This window comes from Schistocerca cancellata, chromosome 3 (genome assembly GCF_023864275.1).
Source record: "Schistocerca cancellata isolate TAMUIC-IGC-003103 chromosome 3, iqSchCanc2.1, whole genome shotgun sequence".
Taxonomy (NCBI): Eukaryota; Metazoa; Arthropoda; class Insecta; order Orthoptera; family Acrididae; genus Schistocerca; species Schistocerca cancellata.
Window position 1 is genome coordinate 894,766,976 of NC_064628.1, and position 22,284 is coordinate 894,789,259.

Sequence of the window (22,284 nt, forward strand, 5' to 3'; positions counted from 1 at the left end):
TAAAACTTATGCGCAAACTTGACATTAAACCGTATCTCTCGCCGTTCTCCGATTTTTTTTTTTTTTTGCGATATATTATGTCCATCAACTTCTTCTATTGACCGATGTAGGTCCTATCACACACTTTGCTAGCGAGCGAGGTGGCGCAGTAGTTACCACAGCAATGGAGGTCGACGGTTCAAACCTCCGTCCGTCCATTCTGATTTACGTTTTCCATGACTTTCTTAAATCGCTTCACGCAAATGCCGGGATGCCTCCTTTGAAAGGCACGGCCGACTTCCTTCCCTATACTTCCCTAATCCGGTGGGACCGCGTAGATCGCCGTTTGGTCCCCTTCCCCAAATCAACCAACCAATCAGCACTTTGTTAGAATGCAAAAGAGAAGAAAACAGCTTTACTCGAAGTGTAGGATGTAGTCTACATTTGTAATAAAGATTTAGATTTTAAAAAAAGTAGGCGCTGTGGTAACTTCATTGTCATTTCAACATTCCTCTAAAGCTCCTTATGGTGTGTGAATGAAAATATGATTCATATATAGTAAAATGTTTTATACACAGTACAACTATTTCTTGAATTGAAAAGGTACTGTGGGAAAGTCTGTTGATACCATGTATGAATTATGAATTACGAAAACGTTTTCACTCTTGTGTGTTGAACTAGACGCGAAGATGCAGTAGGTATCACATAAATCAAGTTGCTCTGCTTCCTATTTATTGCAGTCTCAAGGGTTTTCTGCAGTTGTCTTTAGTGTCAGTCTTGTGTAGTATAGTTACACGTAATTTACAGATCAGCTTAGATTAGGGGTTTAGAAATTATTAAAGGAATAAGTGAGTACTTCTTGTGTGGAAGGGATTTTACGAAGCTGAAACAAATATCAAGAAAATTCACGTATGTTCCGGAGAATTCTGTACTGCATTACTTAATAAATTTATAGATTCTCCACAGTTTCTTTAGTACTATATTAAAGATGTTTGTAAACATATGGTAACAAAAGAATGCACATAAGTGTAAAATGTTAGGCTAACTTGAGAACTCATAACTTATTAACACAACGAGTATCTCAAAAAGGATGAAGAATGTTGTATTTTGTGGTAAAATGCTGCGTAAAAAATTACATGAAAAAGGAACTGAAAGCAGTTCTTATTTGTCGCATTCATTTTTTTGGACTAGTCATTTAAACTAAAACTGTACTTTGCATTACAGTAATGACAGTAAAGCTATACACACTCAGTTTTGTTTTCATCTGTAACGTAACAAATTAGATATTAATAGTATTTTATACTATAGTCTCGACAATGATCTTACAAATCAATGTGTATATATCTAATTCTCCAATTCACTTAACATATTTCTCAATAAATTAATACGCAGAGAGACTCCTACATCACATAAGTTTAGATTCTCACTTTCGTTTCAGTTTCTTTGATTTAAACAGTTTGGAGATGAGAAACCTAGCAATGCTGTAGAGAGCTATACCAAAGGGCACTACAACAGCCAGCACGAAGGCAATGACATCTAGCAGCAAGTACTGATACCAGGTAAGGTCTTTAGCTGCACTGCGCAGATGTGGTGCTCCGTTGTGGCGAAGTACGTACTCGATCCACCAGATGGCTTTAGGAAGGGTCTCTTCCTTATGTTCACGGTAAACTGCTGACAGCTGCTTCATATTCTCGCTTATCCTGTAAACAGAAAGAATGGTGATAATGGTTTATTTCCAGTTAGGTTATTTGTAATTGTAATCCCTAAGTATTCAACTAAATTTACAGCCTTAAGATTTGTGTGGCTTATCACGTAATCGAAATTTAGCGGATTTCTTTTAGTGTTCATGTGAATAACTTCACACTTTTCTTTATTCATGGTCAATTGCCACTTTTCGCACGCTCGCCTGTATTCCCACATCCCACCTGCTCTCCATCTCTCCACTCTCCACACCCTCGCCCAAGGTGGCTTCCGCCAACTCCCCCTCCCTGGTGATGCCCTCATCCCCTCCATCTACCCCAACTACCAACTTTGATCCTCCTCTTCCACATCCTGTGTTTTTTCCTTAGGGTACCCTCTCTCCCTTCTCCCCCTCCTCCCTTCCTCCCTCCTCCCCCCGGGCTTCCCCTACCCCCCCTTACCTTCTTCTTCCCCCCCTCCATCTCCTCTGCCACTGGCATCTACACTCTCCCCTCTCCCTCCTCCACCACCTTTCCCCTTTTGGCAGGTCCCCAGACTCGCACACGTCAAGTGACCATTCGCGCGCTGTAGGTCATCGTCATCGGTTGTGTATGTGTCGTCGTGTTAGTGCTTCGGTGTTTTCACCGCCCACGCTCCATCGTTCACATGTGTCATCTCAATCATCAGTGTTTGTGTACCATGCTGACGGTTTCTTATTTTTCTACGCCTGTGAATGGCTTCGTGTTTTTTGCTCATGTGTGTACTGTTTTTGTCCATCGTTATGTTTTGTGTTTTTGTCTTCCTTGATTCTATTTGTACTGTCTGTGGCCGAAGAGCGGCTTAATATTGGCTGTTGATATACTTTCCGGGATGTGAGGTCGTGGTCCAAGAACTTTTCTGCTCCTTACGTTTCATCCAGAACTGCGCTGGACTTCCTCAGAGGCGCTGCTCCGCTGAGTCTTGCCGACTGACTGGTCGGGTGTCTGAGAGCGACTTATATATTGTGAGAAAGGGGGGCGTGGTTCAGGTGACACGTGATGAGCAGTGATAATCCATAGCAAAGATAAGGTTGACTATCGATTACCACCTTGTCAAAGATAAAAATTGTTAGCAATTTTGTAGAGCCACTGTCCATATAGCGCTAAGTTTCATAGCCTCCTCTTTCCTATTAAAATTATCGTGATGTTTATAAATTTCGATAGCTTCTCTATATAGCCGTGGATAGTAATTTAACGTTGTAGATAAAACTTCGGTATCCGAAAACTTCATTTGGTGATTGCCTGGTTGAAGAGCATGTTCCGCTACAGCTGACTTTTCTATTTTTCCAAGTCGACAAAGACTTTTATGCTCTTTGCGTCCAAGGAACAGAAACCCAAAAGATAAGAATGAACCACAACGACAGAAAAATACAGTATTTCTCCCTTTTATTAAAAAAGTAACAGATCGGATCGGTAAGATTTTACTAAAACATGACATAAAACCGATCTTTAAACCAACAAAGAAAATAATTCAAGTACTACGATCTGTGAAGGATAAACGCCCTCCCCTGTCGACATGTGGTGTGTATAAAATTCCATGTACCTGTGGTATAGTTTACATTGGTACTACCAAAAGAAGCGTAAACACGCGACTGAAAGAGCATAAAAGTCTTTGTCGACTTGGAAAAATAGAAAAGTCAACTGTAGCGGAACATGCTCTTCAACCATGCAACCACCAAGTGAAGTTTTCGGATACCGAAGTTTTATCTACAACGTTAAATTACTATCCACGGCTATATAGAGAAGCTATCGAAATTTATAAACATCACGATAATTTCAATAGAAAGAGGAGGCTATGAAACTTAGCGATTATGGACAGTGGCTCTACAAAATTGCTAACAATTTTTATCTTTGACAAGGTGGTAATCGATAGTCAACCTTATCTTTGCTATGGATTATCACTGCTCATCACGTGTCACCTGAACCACGCCCCCCTTTCTCACAATATATAAGTCGCTCTCAGACACCTGACCAGCCCACCTCCTCCTTTTCCTTGAAAGGATACGGATCCTGTACACCTCCCGTAAACTTGATCCTCCTCACCCGCTCGTACCCCCGATCCTCTCCCACCCCCGCCCACTGCCGCGCCTGTATTCCCACGTCCCACCCGGTCTCCATCTCTCCACCCTCCTTACCCTCTCCCAAAGTGGCTTCCGCCAGCTCCCCCTCCCTGATGATGTCCTCGTCCCCTCCATCTACCCCTCCTATCAATTTTGATCCTGCCCCACCCCCCACTTCCGGTGTCCTTTCCTTTCGGCAACCTCCCTCCCTTCTCTTCTCTTCCCTTCTCTTTCCTTTTCCCCCATCCCCTCCCTCCACCCCTCTTCCCCCGGGCTTCCCCTCCCCATTCCTCACTCCCCCTATCTCCCCTGCCCGTGGCATCCCTGCTCTCCCCTCTCGCTCTCCCACTCCCCTTCGTCCTCCTCCTCTCTTGACAGGTCCCCGTACTCGCACACGCATAGTGAACATTCGTGCGCCGGAGATCATCGCCTTCTCTGTCTCGTGCGTGTGACGTCGTTTAGTGTTTTTGGTGTCCGCTGTCCCACTACTACGTTCACTTGTGCCGTCGGATTCATCAGTCTTCTGTGTGCCGTGCCAACGTGTTTTCAGTGTTGTTCTCGCCACGTGTGAACGACTCCGTGTTTTTTGTGTCTCTGTGACCTCTCTCTTTTGCCCGTCACTGTGTTCATTATCATTCTCCGTTCTTATACTATTGTAAACACTATGGCTGAAGAGCGGCGTGGTGTGCCGCTGCCAGCCTACCTGCTTTGTACAGGTATTAATATAACAATAAAGTAAAAAAAAAAAAACCCGACCAGTCAGTCGGCAAGACTCAGCGGAGCAGCGCCTCTGAGGAAGTCCAGCGCAGTTCTGGACGAAACGTAAGGAGCAGAAAATTTCTTGGACCACGACCTCACATCCCGGAAAGTATATCAACAGCCATGTCACCCGGTCGTGAAAGCCTTCATTCTACGGCTTAATATTGCCGCTGCCGCCCCACCTCTTTATGTAAGGTGTTAAAATAACAATAAAGAAAAAAAAGTTCGCACCATACAGATGTCCTATCTAAATCATTTTGCAATTCGTTTTGGTCATTTAATTTCTTTACAAGACGGTGAATGACAGCTTCATCTGCAAACAATCTAATACGTAATGTATCTTAACCACAAAGCAATCAAGTTCGATAATTTTGCTGGGTATGTTACGCGTCCCCGTCTTTCGCCATATGAGGGTTCGTTCAGTTACGGTTTTCTCGCCATTGTCTATTAATAATAAGAATGATTGACTGACATTGTTCTTACCTTTTATCAGCAATAAGCGTTCGAATGGCGTCCGAGATCGTGTCTTTTGTGACGTCCAAGAATTTGAGCTGGATGCCGATGCCGGCATGTACCATTTTCGCCACGTTGTGGTGCTGGTCGGAGAAGAAGGGCATCCCCAGAAGAGGAACTGCGTGGTAGACGGCCTCGTTAAAGCTCTGCAGGCCGCCCTGGGTGATGAACACACGCACACTGGGATGCGCTGTAAGCCAGAAAACATAGAATGTTACTGAAGCTGCACAAAGAGTAAAATTTTCCTAATTAGTTTCTATAATTTTATATTAAAACGTACATCTATGATCCGTAAGCCAGTCTACGGAGTTTTGTGGAAGCTACACAACGGTAAAGTGTCCTGCCAACAATTTATTGTCACTTGCTTCAGTTCCGTTAGCGGATGGCACAAGGGAAGACCTATGGTCAGTAACTATATAATGACGAATTCTCTAAATATGCTGTCATATGATTACGCCACATGTTCGTTAAAGAAAGTTTATACGCCTCATATCGTCCTGGGCCGTGTTCTGTCGTAGTTTTAAGAGTTAATTTCTCTTTTAGTACCAAACTCTGGATGTTGGTGAGTATGACGTTTAACCTAAGTTGCTGAGGATCTCGAATTGAGGAAAACTACACAAGGACTGTTGGGCTGAGATAAGCGACTCCGTTCATGGATAAATGACTTTTCCTGTAACTGCGTAAACTGGACGGCACACTAGCGGAGGGGGAAACGGTAGTGGTGGGGATCAGTTGTAAAGCATTGTGGCGCTGCAGGGGAGTTGTACCCCGACAGCTGAAGCCTATGCACAGATGCTTCTCTTGTGTAACTGGAAAGGTACAGTTAGAGAGTCTGAAAACAATCTTGTTCACATACTTTTTCAGTACGATCAATAATTCGACAAATGTAGACCTTCAAACTAAACAGTTTGTCACCAGAGTTACGAAAAAGAAATGTTCACATAAAAATATTGGCCGAGTGCGAGAAGGACTCTTGCACTGAGTAATCCGTACAAACTTAATTATACATTTGTACAGTTCATCCATCCTGTGAATTCAGAATTTCAACGATTTTTGCCTGTTATCGATATCGATACCGGCAAGGAATTGGTCCTGGGAATTCCAAGACCGTATCAAAATTTCTTCAGTAGTTCCTCAGACTATCCCGGACATACAAAAGAAGCGAGCGGTGTACTTCAATTTGCACATGTAGAGGCAGAAGATCTAATACAACATTTATTAATTTATTTACTAAAACTAAAGACCTGAGTCGAAACAAGGCCCCGGGAGTAGACAACATTCCATTAGAACGACTGACTGCCTTGGGAGAGCCAGTCATGACAAAACTCTACCATCTGGTGAGCAAGATGTATGAGACAGGCAAAGTACCCTCAGACTTCAAGAAGAATATCATAATTCCAATCCCAAAGAAAGCAGGTGTTGACAGATGTGAAAATTACAGAACTATCAGTTTAATAAGTCACAGCTGCAAAATACTAACGATAATTCCTTACAGACGAATGGAAAAACTGGTAGAAGTCGACCTCGGGGAAGATCAGTTTGGATTCCGTAGAAATGTTGGAACACGTGAGGCAATACTAACCTTACGCCTTATCTTAGAAGAAAGATTAAGGAAAGGCAAACCTACATTTCTAGCATTTGTAGACTTAGAGAAAGCTTTTGACAATGTTGACTGGAATACTCTCTTTCAAATTCTAAAGGTGGCAGGGATAAAATACAGGGAGCGAAAGGTTATTTACAATCTGTACAGAAATCAGATGGAAGTTATAAGAATCAAGGAGCATGAAAGAGAAGCAGTAGTTGTGAAGGGAGTGAGACAGGGTTGTAGCCTCTCCATGATGTTATTCAATCTGTATACTGAGCAAGCAGTGAAGGGAACGAAGGAAAAATTCGGAGTAGGTATTGAAATCCATGGAGAAGAAATAAGAACTTTGAGGTTCGCCGATGATATTGTAGTTCTATCAGAGACAGCAAAGGACTTGGAAGAGCAGTTGAACGGAATGGACAGTGTCTTGAAAGGAGTACATAAGATGAACATCAACAAAAGCAAAACGAGGATCATGGAATGTAGTCGAATTAAGTCGGGTGATGTTGAGGGTATTAGATTAGGAAATGAGACACTTAAAGTAGTAAAGGACTTTTGCTATTTGGGGAGCAAAATAACTGATGATGGTCGAAGTAGAGAGGATATAAAATGTAGACTGGCAATGGCAAGGAAAGCGTTTCTGAAGAAGAGAAATTTGTTAACATCGAGTATAGATTTTAGTGTCAGGAAGTCGTTTCTGAAAGTATTTGTATGGAGTGTAGCAATGTATGGAAGTGAAACATGGACGATAAATAGTTTGGACAAGAAGAGAATAGAAGCTTTCGAAATGTGGTGCTACAGAAGAATGCTGAAGATTAGATGGGTAGATCACGTAACTAATGAGGATTTATTGAACAGAATAGGGGAGAAGAGGAGTTTGTGGCACAACTTGACAATAAGAAGGGACCGGTTGGTAGGGAATGTTCTGAGGCATCAAGGGATCACAAACATAGCATTGGAGGGCAGCGTGGAGAGTAAAAATCGTAGAGGGAGACCAAGAGATTCAGAAGGATGTAGGTTGCAGTAAGTACTGGGAGATGAAGGAGCTTGCACACGATGGAGTAGCATGGAGAGCTGCATCAAACCAATCTCAGGACTGAAGACCACAACAACAACATCACTAACACATGCTCCAGACTGAACGCTGAAAGGCATAATCAGTCTTAAATGATGATGATGATGATGATGATACTAAAACATGACTGCCACTTACAGTTTATTATTGTATGCAGTAATATTCGTCCACTGAGTTTTTCACGGATGGTGAATACATTATATGTTCAAATGGAAAAAGATATTTTTTATGTGATATAATCACAATTTTTATTTTTCCGATTTTCTTGCTTTACTTGTAATGTCAAACCTTGATTCTTACCAAGTTTCATGATTCTAGGTCAACGGGAAGTATCCTATAGGTTTTGATAAGTGAAATTTGCTAATATCAAAATATGTGGGGGCGTACATGACCTATATTTTGATTGCATTAACTTAGAAGCCTAAATTTCTTATACAGTTAAAGGACGATATACTTTAGAATGTGACAAATTTGAAAGTGATAAACCAAACTGTTCCAAAAAACAGGGTTTTTTCAATGACAGACTGACACTCAGTTAAAAAATGACAAAACAACATTTTTTCATGTTGTATAAATACAAATTAACAATGTGCGGATTTTTTCCTTTTCTTATACTCTAAAACCTTGTTTCTGCTCAAATTTCACGCTTCTAGGTCCACAGGAAGCGCCCTATTGATGAATGAATTTTCGAGTATCAAAATATGTGACATTAATGGCCGTATCTTTTGATTGAAGTGACTTAGAAACTTGAAATTTTTTCACCTGCAGGGGATCATAGACCTTAAAATGTGACATAAATCTTAACTTGATACGTCTACCCGGTGCTGAGGAAAATGGTTCTTAACTGTCGAGCAGACAGACAGAGAAATAGAGAGACAGAAGGACAGAACGGCCCCGCAAGGGTTCCATTTACACAGACTGAGACACGCACTCCTGAAGCAGGATAAATCAAAGCAATGGAAGTCCAGACTTGCGCTGCCACAAGAAATTAACATAGAAAAATGGGTAAAATGTAGCATAGCGGAGAATGTCGCTTACTGCTATACTGAAAAGAAAATATGCCATGTGGAAATTATGTGTCCGTTCCTGGTAACTTGTTCGAAGATGTCAGCTAAAAACAAAATTTTCTTTTTCTTCTGCCGCATCTTTCCAAAACAGTGATGACTTTTGGCGTACTTGTAGCTTTTTCTCCGTCTTCCTACACTACTGTCCATTAAAGTAGCTACAACACGAAGATGACGTGCTACAGGCGCGAAATTTAACCGACAGGAAGAACGTGCTGTGATATGCAAACGAATCGCTTTTCAGAGCATTCACACAAGGTTGACGCCCGTGGCGACACCTACAACGTGCTGACATGAGAAAAGTTTCCAACTGATTTCTCATACACAAACAGCAGTTGACCGGCTTTGCCTGGTGTAACTTTGTTGTGATGCCTCGTGTGAGGAGGAGAAATGCGTACCATCACGTTTCCGACCTTGATAAACGTGGAATTGTAGCCTATCGCGATTGCGGTTTATCGTATCGCGACATTGCTGCTCGCGTTGGTCGAGATCCAATGACTGTTGGCAGAATATGGAATCGGTGGGTTCAGGAGGGTAATACGGAACGCCATGCTGGATCCCAACGGCCTCGTATCACTAGCAGTCGCGATGACAGGCATCTTATCCGCATAGCTGTAACGGATCGTGCAGCCACGTCTCGATCCCTGAGTCAACAAATGGGGACGTTTGCAAGACAACAACCATCTGCACGAACAGTTCGATGACGTTTGCAGCATCATGGACTATCAGCTCGGAGACCATGGCTGCGGTTACCCTTGACGCTGCATCACAGACAGGAGCGCCTGCGATGGTGTACTCAACGACGAACCTGGGTGCAACAATGGGAAAACGTCATTTTTTCGGATGAATCCAGTTTACAGCATCATGATGGCCGCATCCGTGTTTGGCGACATCGCGGTGAACGCACATTGGAAGTGTGTATTCGTCATCGCCATACTAGCGTATCACACGGCGTGTTGGTATGGGGTGCCATTGGTTACACGTCTCGACCACCTCTTGTTCGCATTGACGGCACTTTGAACAGCGGACGTTACATTTCAGATGTATTACGACCCGTGGCTCTACCCTACACTCGATCCCTGCGAAACCCTACATTGCAGCAGGATAATGCACGACCGCATGTTGCAGGTCCTGTACGGGCCTTTCTGGATACAGAAAATGTTCGATTGCTGCCCTGGCCAACATATTTTCCAGATCTTTCACCAACTGAAAACGTCTGGTCAATGGTGGCCGAGCAACTGGCTCGCCACAATACGCCAGTCACTACTCTTGATGAACTGTGGTATCGTGTTGAAGCTGCATGAGCAGATGTACCTGTAGACGCCATCCAAGCTCTGTTTGACTCAATGCCCAGGCGTATCAAGGCCGTTATTACGGCCGGAGGTGGTTGTTCTGGGTACTGATTTCTCAGGATCTATGAACCCAAATTGAGTGAAAATGTAATCATATGTCAGTTCTAGTAAAATATATTTGTGCAATGAACACTCGTTTATGATCTGCATTTCTTCTTCGTGTAGTACTTTTAATGGCTAGTAGTGTATATTGTTTCTATTGTGCTATTAAAATAGACAGCGGTTCCAGAAATCGATTCAGGCAAAGTTTTTAGTGGAATTTTACTTCCTCGTTTGCCTGCTTCGTCAGAAACGTAACGGTATTGCATGCAGTCGCAAGCGCATCGTTATAAAGAACTTCTTCTGTAAGTTGGGTGCGCGAAGACTGAGGCGTCGCGCTGTGAAGTGAAGAGCCAGCAGCGAGAACACTCGAAGTGTGAATAGCGACAGTCAACTGATGCTGCCGCCCTTCGGGAACGGTGGGACGGAATGGCCCAGCATCACAAAGAGTATGCGGTTTTGCGCTGGTGCTAGCTTACTTATCGTCAGCTTTAATAGAATTCACCCACAGAATTTCGATCTGGCATCTGCCTCGAAGTATAAGAATATTGTTGGTGTTTCGGTTATTGACACTGAGTACGGTATAATACGATTTTCCATTCCTGTCGCATGCTAGATCTTCTTTTCATATCAGCGTACCTGCTTCATCCCACATCATGCGATAATCTGTCTAATGTACTCATACTGCCCCTGCGGTTCTTTCCTTCCGTCATTCCTTCGACTACGTATTTCAGCAACGACTCAGGTCGTTATTTGTGTCCAGCCAGTCTCTTCATATCATTATGGTCTATATTAATACGACGGTTGGAACTTTAATAGTCGCAACTATTTATTTACAGCTCGTACAAAATAGATACGAGTTTCAAAGTTTTACTGACCTTCAAATAGTCACCAGCATTGTGTATAACCCGTTGCGAGCGATGTGGAAGTCGTAGGATACTCTTAGCGGTGCCAGTTGTGTTGACAGTTCGAGCGGCGCGGTCTATTTCCCGACGAATTTGTAGCAGTTCTGAAGCGAATGCCGTGAAGTGTTTCCTTCAGTTTAGAGATCGAGTTGAACTCATGAGGGCTTAAGTCATGGGAGTGCAGTAGGTGGTATAGCACTTAGCAGCCCAGCAGTCAAACAAATCAGTAACAGATTACACTGTACATGCTTGAGAATTGTCCTGCAAAATGATGGTCAGGTCCTGCAGAAAGTGTCATCACTTTTGTCTCTAAGCTGGTCGTAGGTTTTGTTCCAAAAATGAACAACACAGAGACAGAAGCGATGACACTTTCTGCAGGACTTGACCATCATGTTGCAGGACAATGTTCAAGCACGTACAGTGCAAGCTGTTACTGATTTGTTTGACTGATGGGGCTGCTTAGTGCTAAAACCACCTACTGCACTACCCCGACTTAAGCCTTCGTAAGGATAACTCGATTTCTAACTTGAAGAAAACACTCCACGGCATTCACTTCAGAACTACTACAAAATTCGTGGCAATAGACCGCGCCGCTCGAACTGTCAACACAACTGGCACTGCTAAGAGTATCCTACGACTTCCACATCGCTCGCAACGGGTTATACACAATGCTGGTGATTACTTTGGTCAGTAAAACTTTGAAACACGTATCTATTTTGTACGAGCTGTAAATAAATAGTTGCCACTATTAAAGTTCCAACCTCGTATTTTTCCTCGTTCCAGTGCATCTGCATTATTTACTCGATCATTCTCTTTGATCTTTAACAGTCTTCCGATCTTTTCAGTTCTGTCTGCCTCACTACTCACATTTCCCATACACCCGGAGCTGGCTGCAAAACGTAGCTCTTTAAGAATATTTTTCTGGTCTCAAGACCCTTTTTTTAGCAGTTGTTTATTTTCATATAATGTCATGTTGCCTTGTGACATCTTTGCTACTAAATGTTTCTAGTATCTTCCTCCCTTTTCTATTCTACTTGCTTGAGACCAAATTTCATGCACCTGTTTAGGACTCTCTTGTCCAAGTTAATATTCAGCCATCCCTCGTGTACACCTGCTGTGCAACGCCATCAGAGTGCACTGGGCTTGCACTTGCGCAAACAGCACGATGGGCGAGGGTAGAATGGTAGTGGTGGGGGCTCTGCTGCAACTGGTGGCAGAGTGGTAGCTGAGGTGTTGTTCGACAGCTGAAACTGAGCACAAGCAGAACTTCTTAGGTGCAGCTAGCGAGTCTGTAAACGATTGAATTAACCAGTTATGCGTTTATGGCCAGTAATTTAACTAGGCATTCATCTGCGACTGGAGAACCAAATAGGAAAACCAGCGCATAGACAACAGAGATACATGTTTGTAACGAACGGAGAGCACGCCTCAGCAGGCGGAAGCAGATTGAGGTAGCCGCCCCTGCAGAACAAAGGGGTGCGCTCACACAACGCTGGTAACGACAATGCGTTCCTGCACAGGTGCCCAGTTATTTTTCCTCAGTTGTACCTCGGTTTTTCTTTTTGTGTATGTGCATAGCACAGCCGTCCGCTATGCATTCAGTGATCACTGTTCTGTCATTTGCGAACTGAATTATGCTTATTGTTTCTTCGTGACATACCACTTCCATGTCGAGATACTCCTTCACTTCCCTCATCGCATCTCCCATATATGGAGGAAATATTGGTGTTGACTGTGAACAACCCTGCCTTACCTCACACCATTCTTGGTTTTAGCCTCTTGCACCACTCTTTCAGTGCCGAAGTATTCCGCTTTGCTGCACACAGACTGAACAGGTTATCTTTTTAACTCTATAGGTGATGCTATACTTCATAAGTATGGACAACACTTTATTCCGATCCGCATTTTAAAATCTACAAATGCAGTGTATGTTTCTTCATTTTTCGTAAATCTACTATTTATTTATTATTCAACTTTGATCACCGAAATGTTAAAACATTTATTCCACTGTGAGACAAGACGGTCAGTGTCTTTATAAAAAAAATGTTTGCGGTTGCCCACTCAGGTGTGCATCTGTTCTTCTGCCCACCCACACGTTGTCAAGGCTCTTTCGGGTACACTAAAGAAGTTTCACTGGGAAGCCCTTGCACATCCTCCAGGTAGCCCTGGTGTCTCCCCATCTTTTCTGAGTACTGAAGAAAGGCATTCAAGGCTGTCTATTTAGTTTGGACGGAGAGGGTCACATTTGGGTACAATCTTGCTTCCGCAGCCAACAGCAAGCATTTTTCCATGAATGCACTGACCATCTTGTTCCACAGTGGGATAAATGTATTAACAGTTATGGCGATTACTTTAAAATAATAAATATTTGACTTACTTTAGGGTTCGATTCCCGGCGGGGTCAGGGATTTTCTCTGCCTCGTGATGACTGGGTGTTGTGTGCTGTCCTTAGGTTAGTTAGGTTTAAGTAGTTCTAAGTTTTAGGGGACTGATGACCATAAATGTTAAGTCGCATAGTGCTCACAGCCATTTGAACCATTTTTTAACTTACTTTAGGGTAATTCTGAACCACTTCAGGAAGAAAATCGACCGTCACGCAGTTGCCAAATGTGTTCTACAATTCTGCCGGATCTCCGTCAGACGATCAAGAGCTACAATTCGTTTTTTTCAGCTGATGTGTTCGTTCTGCAGGATTGGACGGGGAAGCTAACCACGCGAAGGCACGCCGTCGCCGTTGCTAGTGCGTTGACTGGGAGTACAAATACCCAGGAGAGGCCAATGAGTTTTATTCGCGTTTCTGTATCTATGATTTGGGTCTAAAGTGCAGTTACGAAAAGTATCCAGAGCACCAAACGCAAGTCAAAAGTCGTAAATAAAGAGATGGGAAAATTATTTAGGTGGTTCGCCTCTTCAGTGGCGTGTTTCTCCACCTTAAGTGAACTGTAACCTAAAAAACTCTTTCATCGTACGCGATGATTTTCTAATTTTACCAGTTGTGAATATTCGTGTCTTGTAATCAAATTTCATGGGCTGTGAATAGCATATATTTTCAAATCACAAAAGGAAACCGTGCAAGAAAATCTTTCGCAATGACCGTAAAATAGGACTCAAAAGCCACGAAGATATTTAAACAAGTGAATCATTGTAGTGCAAGTTCGATTCCAGCGTCTGATAACATGGAAGGAGAAGCAGTTGTGGTGAGAATGTGGAACAAGGAAAAAAAGTGCCCACTGTAATGGGCTGAATACGACCGGCCGGTGTGGCTGAGAGGTTCTAGGCGCTTCAGTCTGGTGCCGCGCGACCGCTACGGTCGCAGGTTCGAATCCTGGATGTATGTGATGTCCTTAGGTTAGTTAGGTTTAAGTAGTTATAAGTTCCCATAGTGCTCAGAACCTTTTGAACCATTTCGAGCAAAACTGTCATTCATTCTATAAAAAGCAAAGAGAGGAAAGGTATCGTCAACTCGTAAGAATTAAAATATGCCTGCAGGCGATGCTTTGTCAGTAAAAGCGAAGAGATTTTGAAGACTGAGCTTTCCAATTTGAGACAACTTTAGACAGAGGAACCAATGTAACAAGAAGAGGGTGTGAGACGGAACTTCTATCAGTTCCTCACAGCTGGCGCATTTGATCGCAGTTTCATTCCCAGTTGTTTCACATGAACAGCGCTCTAGCCTATCACGACATTCGTATGAGAATTATCCAGATGTAATCGTTAAAACAGACTGCTGTTTTAAATATCACAGTACTTATAGCCGGATCTGGCTGAGTGGACAACGCTAATTGTAATTTCATGTCATCTTTGACACTACTAGGGGGGGTTGGGTTGTTTGGGGAAGAAGACCAGACAGCGAGGTCATCGGTCTCATCGGATTAGGGAAGGATGGGGAAGGAAGTCGGCCGTGCCCTTTCAGAGGAACCATCCCGGCATTTGCCTGGAGTGATTTAGGGAAATCACGGGAAACCTAAATCAGGATGGCCGGACGCGGGATTGAACCGTCGTCCTCCCGAATGCTGACACTACTAGGAAGGCTTAATAACGCTTTTAGGATACATCCTGTCGACAAGATCTTATCTCCTGATCTTACTGCTCATCGTCTCTTGCTTAACAAGAGACTTGAGTGTCACATAAATAGGGTAAAAGCAGAAGGACAAATAGTCATGGAGGCCAGACATCCTATTATTTACATCACCATTGAAAAACATGAAAACGTTAAGCATTGGTAACGCACCGTATTAAGATGAAACATTAGTATCATCACAGCAGTCCAGAGAAACGCAGGACATGATGCTGTATTTCTGGAGCATATTAGTTTCTCAGGACACATTTTGGGCAGGTACTGCCCATTACGAAAAACGCATCATACAGCCCACAATATGGTACACAACTGTTCTCCGAGCTGGCACGCTTCCATCAGTGGTAGACATATAGTAAGATGAACCACCGTTAAAGTTGTTGGTGATGTCACGCATCATTATAGAAACTGAAATAAAGTACCTGTCCTTTCCTTGAGAAAATAAAAAATAACAATAAATACTACACGACAGACTTTTAACAGCCGAGAAGTTATTGCTTATCGCACATTTCAGATATATGAAATATATAACAGCCGAGAAGTTATTGCTTATCGTATATTTCAGGTATGTGAAGTGTATAACAGAGATCGTGGTTCATGTTACTATATGTCTACAATGTCGTCGGTTCTTAGGAAAAGGAATCGTCGTAATGTAAATGAATCAGAGTCTGTGTCCGTATGTTAAAGGTGCACTGAATTGTGCAAAGATTAAAGTTGTTGGTGTTGTCACGCATTATTATAGAGACTGAAATAAAGAACCTGTCCTACCCTTGAGAAAACAAAAAATAATAATAAATATTACACGACATCAAAAAAGAAACGTATTTGGTCATGGTCAATAACCCATCCCAAGTCATCCAGATACTGATTCACCAACAGACACATCTCAGAGGGGGGAACCATGGCAATGGGGAGAGACGTGCTCCCATAAAAAGTGTACTATGCACGTGTTGGGCCGTGTCGGGGTTGAGAAAATAAAAAACAATAATAAGTATTACACAACAGCAAAAAAGAAACCTATTGAAGGCTTCGGAGGGGATTTCGAAGGACCTGTCGAAAAATGGCTTCCAGCATGTATCTGAAGACTGGCAGAAACACTGGGACAAGTGCATCGCATTCATCGGAGACTACTTTGAGAAGGACCATCAAAATTATGAGGATGAGTAAAGGTATGTTGTCAAAAAAATTATGATCATTCTTTATTGAACACCCCTCGTACTTATTTATAGGACACATTTTTTTCGTATTTGATGAGGAAAATTATTTGCAGGGAAGTTCAGTATAATCGGTATCCCATGTGCCTTGGTTCAAATGATTCAAATGGCTCTGAGCACTATGGGACTTAACATCTGAGGTCATCAGTCCCCTAGAACTTAGAAGTACTTAGACTTAACCAACCTAAGGACATCACACACATCCATGCCCGAGGCAGGATTCGAACCTGCGACCTTAGCGGTCGCGCGGTTCCAGACTGAAGCGCCTAGAACCGCTCGGCCACCACGGGCGGCCCCCCCATGTACCTAACACCATCTAATGTGAGTGAGTGGTGTTACAGTTTAGTGCTTCTAACTCCAATTTTGGGAAATGGGATCATACCACTTCTAAAAAATATACGTTTTTCTGTGGGCCAATACGAAGGTGCCTGAATCAGGCGAAACTCGTCATTGGTAAATAAGTAATGATTGCAGCAAGAGACCAAAACTGTTTTTTTCTTTATCCAGTGAATGAGTTCTTTAGTTCGCAGTTCCCCTAAAACAGGAAAAAACCTAGTATTACGCTTTAGACCCAGACCATAGAGAAATGCGATTAAAACTCACTTACTTACGTTAGGTATTTCTACTCCCACCAGTCAACGCAGTGGTAGCCGACGACACTGTGTCTTCACAGGGTGAGCTTCCCCAGCTCAGGAAACACATCGGCTGAGCAAACGTATTCTGCCTGTCTGTGGTGTAATGGCGAACTAACGATATTGTAGAATATGTTTGGCAGCTATGTGATTGTCGATTTACTTCCTGAAGTGCTTCAGAATTATCCTGATAAATTCACTCAATAACTTCTTATCATTTACATATAATATTCTGAATTATTCTCACTTAGAGGATGACATGGAGGTAGCAAATTTATATTTTTGGGTTCAGGGAGCTAGTTTCAACAGGAACTGCAATTTATGGAGCACTGTTTGCCGTAGTTGTATGCTAGCTTAGTGCTTGCCGGCACGGTAGCTCAGCGTATTCGGTCAGAAGGTTAGCTGCCCTCTGTAATAAAAAAACTGAGTTAATCGATCAACAACGAACTTAAACGGATATCTTACGACGCCCGCCCCGAACAGGTGCATCGAACAAAAGCGAACAAAATGAGATTAAAAAAAAGTGCTTGAAGTGTTCGCTCCTCAAGCGGAACTCTGTGTCAGTTGTCGGTTCCAATCTCGCTGGAGACGAGATTTTTACCTCTTCTGTAAAACAGCCACTAGCAGGCAGATCGATAATCCTTCCTTGACTCTTGTGCAGAAAGGAGTGCAGTATTCTGCTGCATCCATTTTCAATAAGCTACCACAAGAACTCAAAAATCTTAGCAGTAGCCCAAACGCTTTTAAGTCTAAACTGAAGAGTTTCCTCATGGCTCACTCCTTCTATTCTGTCGAGGAGCTCCTGGAAGAGCTAAAAAATTAAGCAAATTCCAGTGTTACATTCTTGATTTTCTTTATTTAAACTAATGACGTGTCGCCTGAATATGTTTCTTATATTTCATTTTATCTGTTTCTACAATCGTGTTATAATTTCATGTATTGACTCGTTCTATGACCATGGAGACTTCTCCTTAATGTGGTCCCACGGAACAATAAATAAATAAATAAATAAAGACATTCTAAGACAAATTCTCCCCTATAAATTTTGTCGCTACCTTGGTTCTGTACCTTGTAGATCTAAATGTGAAAGACTTTCAGACACAGTTGTTAGTGCTAGCTTTCTGTGCGTGTATCAATTGTATTGACTTAATTGTGGCACTGAACGATTTGTTAACTGAACATTTTTATGCGTATACCCCTACTACTGCAGCTGCATATTTTTGTGGTAGTCCTGTGAAGCTTCTTCAATATGACTGTGGACTGAACGAAGACTCTGACCGTTTCGAAGCCGAAATAGCATATTGTCCAGAAATTTCGTGACAATTTGGGATACTTCGTTCTATTAAAAAATACTTTTTTCGTATCATTATCATGATAAGTTATAATTCATTTATTTTATCTCTCCGTCCGAACAGGGCTCGGAAGGTCCAACGGTACCGACCAACCGCCGTGTCACCCTCAAACGATAGGCGTCACTGAAGGCGGATATGGAGGGGCATGTGGTAAGCAGAATGTTCTCTCGGCAGTTGCCAGTTTTTGTGAACGGAGCCGCTACTTCTCAGTCAAGAAGCTCCTCAATTGGTCTAACAAGGTTGAGCAGTGGTAAAAATTGCTGTTTTGAAGAGCGCGCCGCAGCGCGTTGTGTGAAGCAGTCGCCCTCCGTTTCTGGCGGTGGCGCCGCTGTGGCAATCGCAGCTTTGGTGTCTCCTTCTGGTGGGAAACGTGCATTTAAGGGGCGCGATAAGCTCGCCAGTCGGTCAGTTGGTCAGTCTGGGTGAGTCTGGAGTCAGTCTGGGGTCGGTCTCTCGTCCCCAGCTGGCTAGTCTGTCTCTCGTCCGAATTTGTGGCGCAGTGAGAGAACTCAACGAGTGGTCGCCCGGTCGGTTCCTGCATCTGAGTCTGCGCGTTAGGCCGCCAGTCTGCTCGAGTTGCTCAGGCAACGGTCAATGGCGGTTGGATCGATCGGTTGGTCGGTCGCGCACTGAGACATAAGATGCCTTGTCCACCTTGAGCGTCGGCGCATGTGAGGTCGCCACGTCAGTCCAGTGGGCCGCGCCGTATAGCGAGGGGTAGTGGCTTCGCGGTCGACACGAGAGCAACAGGAGTCAACCCGCGGCATCAGTCTGGCCGGTGGGAGCTGCGACGCCGTGAGACGGGAGGTCGGCGCGCCTTCCTGCGTCCGTTGAAGCGGCTGCCAGCGGACGGTGCGGGAGACCGTTTTGGGGGTGCTGGGCCAGGTCTTCGCCAGAAATCGCAGTTTATTACAAGTTACGTGATTGGTGATATGTTGTTTCATTTACTTGTTTTCTTGGTGAGGTCACCAGCCGCTTTGTTTTGGGATCGTCCCTCCATTCTTCTCCGTTTGCCCACCCGCGGGAAAGTGGTTATTTATGAATTGGATGGTCCGTTTTTTCCCTTGTGGAGCAGGGGCGGGTTAGAGCAAGCTGCGGTTCGGGTTGTTCGGTAATCTCCCTATGTACCTGCCGTACGTTAATAGCTGCCTCTGTCATGTTTGTCGGATTCGGTGTGTTAACGAATTTATTGCTTCAAGTTTAACGGCCTAATTCCTGAAATATGTTTTTATCTTGCCTATCATCTTGAGAGGCGGTATATGTGTACTGTACAGCATGTTTTGCCAACCTTGTATAATTTTATTTAAGATTGCGTTTCATGGACTTTTATTTAAATGGTCATTTTAGTATATAAAGTTGCCATCCTTCCACCGTAAGACTTTCTTAAAAGTTAAAATCAAGTTGCACGTTCGGTGGCAAGTTAATCTTTAATTTTAGTGTTTTGTACCATTTCCATCCGTTCTACCGTGTGCATAGTTTGTGTGCTTGTGTGAATTTTTAAAACTTTTACTTCAAGGTAATCTGGTGTGTTGCAGATTTGCACCTGTGTAGTCTTTCAGAGGCTGTTGTGAGCGGCCGTGACGACGGCCGTGTCAGAAGGGAGTGGCAAGGTTCTCAGCCCGAAGGCTCATACACTCAAAAATTTGCTTCTTTCTGCCTCTGAATAAATTGTAATTTGATATTTTGTGGGTGCTTTCCACTTATAATTTTAAATAAGTTTATAAAAAAAAAAAAATTTAGATTTCATCAGTTACTCCCTGGCAACTACTTCCACGCTCACATAGTGTGATTAAATGTGTTAATGTTCTTGGTGAATAGTTAGTAAATAAAGCAATGCATCATCTGTCCAAGTGCTAGCCAAGACCAACAGTGCTTAACTGCGGTGCTCTGACGGAAAACAGTGTTACCATTTGGCCAAGGCCGCTGGCTAAGTTAGTACGGTGCATACTAAATAGCACATTTTCGTTAGTTTATTGAATAGAGCAGATAAACATAAGATATAAAGTAATCAGCTGCAGTATAGTCTCCCATACTATCTACGACAGTGTGACAATGTTCGGATGGTTTTTCGACTTGGCGCCTGTAGATAACACGTCGGTAGTCCCTCGTCTCCTTGCATGCTATGCCAGCAGACAGTAAAGCTGGGAGTTCAGCATAACCATAAGGCGAGGGGTCTCGGAAATTCTGTCACCAACTGAACTTCAGACTGAAGGCAAAGCGGAAATTATAGACTTTGATTGGGCCATTTCCGGAAGTCAGTGTTGACGTCTCATTTTTGTCTGTTTTTTCATTAAATTGCTAAAAATATTAACAGATATTTCCATTAGAGCTTCAGTGTAATGTGCTGTTCGTTTCAGAGCATCTTGTGCTGTACACATGTGGCTGGTTGTGATTATTTAATGAACGCACCAATAAATGTCTGTGTCTGCAGACTATGTTCTCATTCTGGGAGGCATCCCAGTTGCGACCGTCGCTACGAGACTCACGTGATTCATTCAGTTTTTTCAGAGCCGTTTGCCACAGCAAAAATCCACTTCACACCATAATGACACCCACTCATTAACTTCAGCAATAGAGCAGGAATTTGCACCGTTTACTTGGGAAGTCGCTCGTCAGTGTTGTTGATTGAATTCTACACTAAAATTATTTCGACCTAGCTATGAGTTTTTGCCACCTTCAGAATTTGAAAGAGGCAGGGGTAAAATACACGGAGCGAAAAGTTATTTACAGTTTGTACACAAACCAGATGACAGTTATAAGAGTCGAGGGGCATGAAAGGGAAGCAGTGGTTGGGAAGGGAGTGAGACAGGCTTGTAGCCTATCCCAGATGTTATTCAATCTGTGTATTGAGCAAGCAGTAAAGGAAACAAAAGAAAAATTCGGAGTAAGTATTAAAATCCACGGAGAAGAAATAAAAACTTTGAGGTTCGCCGATGACATTTTAATTCTGTCAGAGACGGCAAAGGACCTGGAAGAGCAGTTGAACCGAATGGACAGTGTCTTGAAAGGAGGATATAAGATGAACATCAACAAAAGCAAAACGAGGATAATGGAATGTAGTCGAATTAAATCGGATGATGCTGAGGGCATTAAATTAGGAAATGAGACACTTAAAGTAGTAAAGGAATTTTGCTATTTGGGGAGCAAAATAACTGATGATGGTCGAAGTAGAGAGGATATAAAATGTAGACTGGTAATGGCAAGGAAAGCGTTTCTAAGGAAGAGAAATTTGTTAACATCGAGTATAGATTTAAGTGTCTAGAAGTCGTTTCTGAAAGTATTTGCATGGAGTGTAGCCATGTATGGAAGTGAAACATGGACGATGAATAGTTCTGACAAGAAGAGAAAAGAAGCTTTCGAAATGTGGTGCTACAGAAGAATGCTGAAGATTCGATGGGTAGATCACATAACTAATGAGGAAGTATTGAATAGAATTGGGGAGAAGAGGAGTTTGTGGCACAACTTGGCAAGAAGAAGGGATCGGTCGGTAGTACATGTTCTGAGGCATCAAGGGATCACAAATTTAGCGTTGGAGGGCAGCGCGGAGTGTAAAAATCGTAGAGGGAGACCAAGAGATGAATACACTAAGCAGATTCAGAAGGATGTAGGTTGCAGTAAGTACTGGGAGATGAAGCAGCTTGCACAGGATAGGGTAGCATGGTGAGCTGCATCAAACCAGTCTCAGGACTGAAGACCACAACAACAACAAGAGTTTTTAATATTTATAGCCGTATCGAGAGAATGACAGTGATGAATGATTGCGCAGGAAGTATTCCGTTCACGCTGTTACGAACGAGTATTTCACGAACGGAAGGGACTGGGTGATACTCAGTCCCCGCACGCAGCCAACTCCTCTCTATTAACACCTATAACACTCGACCGTTGAACATTCTCATCTAACAACAGTGAGAAATGATGCATGTCCTCACACCATGAAATTTTATAACGGCGTTCAGAGTTCA

General features: G+C 43.0%; 1 protein-coding gene across 2 annotated transcripts in view; it reads right to left on the reverse strand.

The window, feature by feature from the left end:
• Positions 1-1,271: 1,271 nt before the first annotated feature.
• LOC126175961 (UDP-glucosyltransferase 2-like) overlaps positions 1,272-22,284 on the reverse strand; it is a 59,175-nt gene continuing 38,162 nt past the window's right edge. For both annotated transcript variants that reach the window (XM_049923048.1, XM_049923047.1), the window contains 2 exons: positions 5,000-5,219; positions 1,272-1,679 (listed from right to left, as the gene is read on the reverse strand). In XM_049923048.1, the coding sequence (XP_049779005.1) occupies positions 1,403-1,679; positions 5,000-5,219 (497 nt within the window). In that variant the 3' untranslated portion in view covers positions 1,272-1,402. The remainder of the gene's footprint in view (positions 1,680-4,999; positions 5,220-22,284) is intronic.